The following is an 8094-nucleotide window of genomic DNA, read 5'->3' on the forward strand; positions in this document are numbered from 1 at the left end:
AAAGTTTAGAAACAATATTTAGGGTTTTTATTTTTGTGTCTTAGTATAATATTGTAACTATTACTGAGCAGATAAAATTCAACAATTTAGTTTGTTCAGAGATTATTGATGAAAACAAATATATTCTATAAACGTCAATGATTTCTCCAGGTAGAAGCAGTTATAAACATTAAACCTGCATTGTACGTTTTACTGGTTATTTAAATTGAACAATTAAAAAATCATTTTCTGCAAACTTGTTATACATGAAATACTTGATAAGAAATTTATCGTGTACTTGAGTAAAACATCAATTAATGTAGATATTGATATTTGATTTAACAATAATGTGTTTTTTTTTATTTATCATTTGTCTACAAATGGTATGATGCTTTGATTTTTTAGTTGTATTTTAGGAAGGAAAATTTAACTCGTTTTTACTTTACCGGGAGGGGGGTCAAAAGTAAAATATTCCTAGTAGTATTCAAAATCGATATATTTTTTTTTTTTGTGTATGTTTCTCAAAAGCTAATAACCGTAGATACTTTAAATGTTCACTATATGTTGATATGACCATTTTAAAAATATGATTAAGTGTTAAAAAAACTTGCAAAGCACATTTTTTTTAGTTATTTATAGAATATTTTCGATTTTTTTTTATTCTATTGTTCAGATTTTGACAAAACTCATCAAAATCTTGAAAATTTGCAAATTATGTTGTAGTTAAAAATTTAGAAATCGTACAATTTGTATAGCCAAGGATTTAAAATGTAAGACTAAGTTTCTCATAAGTATTTCATACTGTAACCAAATAATCTAAAAGTTATCTAAACACGATTTTTTAACTTAAAATTTGGGAGAAATGTAATGTTATAACTAATATTAACGATCTGTAATTTAAAAATATTCGTTAGTACTTGAAACTTTTTAAGTAAATCAAATTGAATATGAACTTGAACCACGCTTATATTTAATGAATTTGAACGATTTTTAAGACGCCCAATTTATTTACCATTTAATAAATAATATATGTTAAGAATATATTTATTAATTATATTATATTTTAATTAAAATTATAATTTATATTGTAAAAAATTGAATGAACGACCCAGCAAACGCATTCATTTTTTCAATGAACGTGAAGAGTTCATTTTTTAAGTGAATGTTCCAACACTGATCAAGTGAAATGTTATTGGCTAAAATTGAATCAACCTTTAGTTTCACAGACAGTAAATTAAATTACTTTATAAGCAATGATTTTAATTAAATAATTATTGTAATTCTAATTTAACACATCCATTTCGGTGACCCCACAATACTCTTTAGTACAGCGAGTAGTACCCTCCACTTGCTACCTATTATTTTATTTCTGGTTAAGTCATGATTGTGAAATTGTATTGGAATTTCTATTTCCATAAGTATATATTGTTCCACAAAATTGCTATCATATTTTCTTATAATGAACTTAAACACCCTACCATTCAAGCAATTGGTAATCAAAATATGAAAATATTGAGCTGTCTCTTGTTTTTATTTCAAATCTTAATGTAGTATCCAAAAATAGCACAAAATTTACTAAACTTAACTACAATATAACATATAAAAATGGTTTATTGTTTGCTTGTATTACTATTCTGATGATGTATGTCATAACAACTAATACAACCAATTACATAGTCATTAGTTATTACAATAGATATTTGCCCTATCTGCTCTATAATTTACAATGGAAAATAGTTTTCCGGTTAGCGCATAAGACAAATAAAGACACTTAAAATAATATGAGTATTGAAAAGAAGAGGATTTAGATTACGTTTTAAATACTATGTGATCAAATGATAAAGGACACTTTTATGAAAAATATTTGATTTATAATACACAATAAAATATAATTATAATTTAAAAAACATCACATATGTTATAACTTAAAATTAAAAACATTGCAGGAATGTTTACGTTTAAAATATTTTGGGCGTGCGATAATACGAAAACGAATCAATCATTACATAAAATGGAATTGACCTCTAAAATATGTACAACAGATTTTGAACGAGTACCTGTGACATACAGAATCTCATAAAGAGCACACAAATGTATGCTTAGTTTAGTAAATATAATTTATTTATGTCTAAATAAATTGTATTTAATATTCAGTTTTAATTTATAAAAAAAAAGTTTATTAAAAAATGGTAGTTGTTAGAAACGTGTAACACAAACCACAAATTTACACATTGATTTTGTATATGTATAGTATATACAACATAATATGCAGATATAACATTTATAAATTTTCAAAATCTATTAACTATTACTATAAAAATATAAATATACATATTTTTTTATATACCTACCAAATACAAAAAATAGTAAGTTGGTACATTGCATTGTGCAGTGTGAAATATACATTTACAAAATTACCACAATATTTTCCTGGCTTGTCATACATAATCATTTTAAACGTGATAAATTTCTGTTATTATAGTTCTTGCGATAGAATTCAGCTATCCTTTTCTTCAGAACTTCATTAGCTTTACTCCATACTTTTTTTTCTGCAACCATTTTCTGTTCAAAATGATATAACAAATCACACTCTTTTTTAGCAGCCAAAAGTATGCTATGCTTTGATGCTACACGTCTATTAGTGTTCAAATAACTGCAACATTTTTTAAGGATATCAAATCTTTTGGCTATGCGTTCTCGACAAGCTCGTTCTTTGGCATTGTGTATAGACCTGTCTATAGGTTTTCTAAACCTGTGTTTAGGCTGATATTCAGGTTTTTTTAATATCGTTATTTTTCTAGTCCGTCTTTTCTTTGCGGTAGTTGGGTAGTTGATGTTCAATACAGAATTTTCACTGTCGCCACTATAATACAAATCTTTTAGAACAAAATAAAATGCAGTTAGTAACAAAATAGTTAGTATTATTGAGAAACAAAATCATAAATACATACATTCTTTTTCACTTTTTTCAATAGCCAATTGTTTGTATTCATCATATGGAACATCTCCTGTAAGGCTTGAATTGCTGCTGGCGGCAGAAATCGCATTCTCATAATTATTTTCATTATGAGTTTGATAAATTTCATCCCAATCGTCATTATTTCCAACAGAAATATCATCATCAATTTCTTCAGAACTTGAACTATCAAACAGCTCTTCAATTAATTGCTCTTTTAGTTTTTTTACAATTACTGGAGGTTTAGGGTCTCTGATTTCAATACTTGATAGAGGTTCTAGTTTTAATTTAACATTTGATAAAGGCTCTTCTCGTTTATTTATTTTGTTGTTTGGTTGGAGTTGATTAACGGTATTACTTGATCTGGTTTTGCCTTTTTTTACATCAATACCTGTTAAATCTTCAATATTTTTTGCTTTAGTATTTAACACAGGTTCATGTGGTTTTACGCGAATCCTTGATTTATCTTTGTTTATACTAATGGTTGATTGGGTGAGTTTGGGTTTTTGAAACTCAGTAGTAGATGCAATTTTTTCTATATCATTTGAAACTAATTTGATTTTAGGCCTTATAACAGTATCATTGATTTTCTCTAAAAATTGAAGAAGTTTTTGTCGATGCAGTTGAATATTCTGTTTCATTTGTATTTTGTTATCATTATCAAGACAGTTTAACATTTTTAATTGATACTGAAAAAATAGAAAAAAAAGGTATACAATAATTAAACAGTTAAAACAAATTATATGTAGCTAGATAGATGTATGTTGAAGTGTCATTTTAAGTTAAATATTGTTTAGAATTTAAGAGCGTAGTCTACTCATACAAAAATGATTTATTCATTCCATATTTATATGCATAGAACATGTGCCTTAGACAAATCATTGACCATTAATTTTTCAAGGATTGGACTAAATTTGTCATAATCTACCTAAGATAAATGATTATATATTTTATATATTATTATTGCTGAGAAAATGTAAGTTGTTTAAAAATTTTTTTATTTCTATAATTTCTACACATATATTTCAATATAATTTCCAAGGTACATTTATATGTTGTACTTTGAACAATTATTGGGTTTAAAAAATAAACCATTTATAACTTACTTATACTTATAATATTGTTAATAATGCACTAACTTGAAAAAACATTTGATAAAAATGGTCCCAAGGTACAACACTTTCCCCAAATTGTTCCCTATACACCTAGAATTATATATTATGTATATTGAAATAAGTAAAATATGGAAAATGAACAGAAATTAAATTTAGCAGGAACTATTATAATACACCAGGGCAAAATATTGAATATGTGTCATCTATTATGTCACAAGAAGATATGAGGTACTTGGTATTGTTTAATATTATTAACAATTTTAAAAATCTGATAAATAGATGCTAAAAAAAAGTTGGTGGTGAACAAAAACTGTTTTCTGATAATTATGGCTAGTATTATAAATTGATAAACAATAATTTCTAATAAGATGCATTTCAAGTGTCACATTGTTATAACGGAGACAACGTAAGGTGACAATAGATATTTCGACAGATAAAAATAATATTACTAATGGTTTAAGGTCTCGTGTTCATGAAGCACGCTGCGGCATTATTATATAAGGGTATTATTAACATGATATAAACTTATGGTATGACACTACGACCAGATTTGGTTCAACTTTGCGCACACGTCACAAGCTTACCAATATTATCAAGAAAAATTCGATACGTATCGACATTGAACAATATAGAAGGGACGTTAATGTTCACCTGTGATCGGAAATTTGAACTTCCAAAAACATGAAACCGAAACTGCTCACATGAGGTAATGAATTTGATTTCCCGAATAACGGAAAGTGCCACTATTCCAAGGCTACAATCGCCAACTCGGGCAAACCTCAGATTGTGAGAGATAAGGGTGATATGAAAATGTTACTCGCTAAGCCGCTAAGGTGGTATACGAACACGTGTTAATTCTTAAATGCTCAACATTGAACCGATAAGTATCAATGTATTACAAATTCTTTATATTGCCATTAAGATATTATTAATATACTATACACGGTAACGTGCATACCCAGTCATCTGACTGTCAAAAATTTCTGATTATACCTACCTAGTTTAAACCATGGAATATTATATTGAAATATGATTGATAAACCCATTTTTTTGTACTCACCGAACGCGATCGCGGTTTTAGAGAAGGGCTAGGTTTCGTATCGGCTGCAATGAAGAGTCTGGAAAAACCACCTGGTTCACGGCTAATGGTGACTCATATACTATTATAAATTATAATAGTAAAAAGTTATCGGAGCGGCAGATATCGCGTAGCGCTGATATTAGACGGCGATGGAGAGAGCGAGCCTACGTACGAGGCAGCTGATGAGTGACTGTGAGAGTGCGAGCGAAACGAATGCGATGTGTGCCGTGTGCGAGTGGGACGTGATCCGCGCCGTGGCACAAAGAACCAGCGCTGTATGGAATAGACGCCAGGTATCCGTGTCCGAAAACGTAGAACAATGTTAGAACTGACGTCCTGACGATGTTACGTTCTATTGTTCTCGAATTTATCAACACCGCGTTACTTTTTCTTCGGATTTATTATATTATTTGGCGATCTTGCCCCATGTATATGTATAGGTATTATATAATTTAAATAATATAACGAATGCAGTCGCGTGTGTACTGCTTGTTAACCGCGTGGCACTGAGATCGTGCCGCGATCGTGTAACCGGTTCGGGAATTTTGGATTGGGAAGGACGTCTGCGCGCGATTTACACAGTTCATAAAGCGAGATGTCGCTTATATGAAATTGTCCAATGTCATAAGACATGTTATAGAAAGCATCTTCGAAATGAGAAATGGACTTAATATAAGATTTTCAATGGTCCCTACTATCAACTTTTATAATTTATATTATATTACACGACATACCTACACGTGAACTACTATTGCATGGTATTGTGCGTGTGTGCAGTGTACACGCATGTCATGTGGTGTTCATGCGGTCGAACCAGGTGAGCAGCTGCCGCACTGATGTGAACCCTTCGGTCCGCACTTGGTCGGCGGTTTTCCGGCGTTTTGTAGTTACTAGTTGTCTGTGATCTCGTTGTCCACAGATATTGTTTAGTAACGTGGTAGTCGTCGTCCCTTGCCAATTCCGTTGTCAACACCGACGATCATAATAAGCTCAGGTTATGGTTATGCCCAGCGATTACTGTAACTGTTCGAAATACCGAAATAAATGCCCTTGTCACAATAGCTGGCCATACACGATCGGACAAATGTCGTTGTTCCGTTTTCATGAGTGTAGGTAAATATAACGTCTACGGAATTTAATACCGTGGCATGTGGCCGGTGGAAATCAAGGTGTGAGGTTGGTCACACTGCGGGCAGCGTGATTGGCGTTACTGTACGTCTGTATCGAATCTACACTCAAACACATAATTTACAAACTGCTGATCGTCTTCCAATGAAGTGATTCGTTTACATTGATAAATTTTATTTTGAAATTTGACACGAGGTCCGGATTGCTATCAGTTTTACTACTTACTAAATTATCCATTATACATATTTTTACGAAAACTGTGAATGTAGTATATTAGTACATGTCGACTTATTATTTACAAATACATTACGAAGAAATACGGTACGTTATGTGATGATTAAATTTCAAGAAGAATATGAAGCCCGTAAATATTTGGTAGGTACTTGGTACCTATATGTATTTATTATTATCCACTCACATAGAGACGTAACTGATAGATGATGAAAACTACCAATTTACTATGCAGACTTAAAGTTTTTTTTTGTTTTTATTTTATCCTCAAAGTTTTACCAATGTCATTTAAGGGCGATTGTTAACTCGGTGCAAGGGAAAAAAATGTCGTAAGGTCTATACTCCATACCAGGGAAGGCAAACCTTTTGAACACTGCGTGCCCAAAATTAGTAATAACCTTTTTTTTTTTAGAGCGTGACATGAAAAAAATATTAAAAATATTATAATTTGATTGTCTAATTGATGTATTAGTATAAAAAGGTTAGTTTATAGGTTATTATAGGTCCTATAATATACGCGGAAGCTATGCGAAAGCAGTTCCCGCGGCGGCGTCGTCGATTTCTAAATTTTCGCGTGCCTACAAAATCTTTTCGGGCACGCGTGCCATGGATTTGCCATCCCTGCTCTATACTCTATTGTAAACACGACACCGATTTGCCCAAGCTACACTGTTGGTATTTAACTTATAAGATCTCGTCTTGTCCTAAAATAATTGGTAACTACTAACTAGATAATTAGGATTTAGTCCCTCCTGACATTAAATGAAAAGTAATCTACACCCCACACCCTCATAAATATTCACTTAAAAATATAAAAATTTCATGTTCATATTAATAATTAGTCTTATTATTACTATAGGAGCCGTTTTTACGAGTTTTAATTATAAATACAATTAATAAAAGATTATAAAATTAAAAACTAAAATATTTCAAATATATACGTCAAAATATACAAATAATTATCAAACAATAGGTAGTGTTGGTACCTATTCTTTTAAAAAAACCATGAACATATTATATTCTTTCAAATCGTGATAAATAACATAATGATATCATTGTTGATATTTAAAAATTATTTATTATACATTAATATTTTTAATGATAAGTATACCTATATTATATAAGTGTATAATATTGTAGCTGGAAATTATTTTTCCTAGGGATAGCGATTTTTTTTCGAGTTCGTTGGTTATTTATTTCCAGAGATTTTTATTCCGCAATTCACTGCCTGTGTATTCAGTGTATTGTGCATATACTGTAAAATTGTGTAAAGTAATATCTTTCCAGTATACCGACATAATTCGTTTTCACTTTCCTCAAAAAAAAATAGGTTCAGGCAAACAGCTAATCAGTGGCGCCGGACTATATTTTATATTATGGGGGAAAAATGCTGGTGTAAGACCTACCTACCTACTTAAAAAAAATGTTTAACTACTCTCGAATAGTACCTTATTTATTTCCAACTATACACACATAAAATACCTCATAACAAAATAATTTTTTAACATAGTTACTTTACATACTAGTATTATAATAAAATATAAATTATCTTCAAAGTATCATAAATCCGATTTTAGCGATTACATGCAATATAGGTGGTACTG

General features: G+C 30.2%; 1 protein-coding gene across 3 annotated transcripts; it reads right to left on the minus strand.

The window, feature by feature from the left end:
• Positions 1-1489: 1489 nt before the first annotated feature.
• LOC111032697 lies at positions 1490-6254 on the minus strand. Of its 3 annotated transcripts, none has more exons than XM_022313132.1 (3): positions 5870-6254; positions 2931-3624; positions 1490-2855 (listed from the first exon to the last, which is right to left on the minus strand). In XM_022313132.1, exons 2-3 carry the CDS (start codon positions 3610-3612, stop codon positions 2428-2430), a joined length of 1110 nt encoding a protein of 369 aa, XP_022168824.1. In that variant the 5' UTR covers positions 3613-3624; positions 5870-6254; the 3' UTR covers positions 1490-2427. The 3 variants fall into 3 exon arrangements, with proteins under 3 accessions (XP_022168824.1, XP_022168823.1, XP_022168822.1); XM_022313131.1 differs by having other exon boundaries at positions 5866-6254; XM_022313130.1 differs by lacking the exon at positions 5870-6254 and adding an exon at positions 5111-5817.
• Between the last annotated feature and the right edge of the window lie 1840 nt (positions 6255-8094).

Source organism: Myzus persicae, unplaced genomic scaffold (genome assembly GCF_001856785.1).
Source record: "Myzus persicae strain clone G006 unplaced genomic scaffold, MPER_G0061.0, whole genome shotgun sequence".
In the NCBI taxonomy this organism is placed as follows: domain Eukaryota; kingdom Metazoa; phylum Arthropoda; class Insecta; order Hemiptera; family Aphididae; genus Myzus; species Myzus persicae.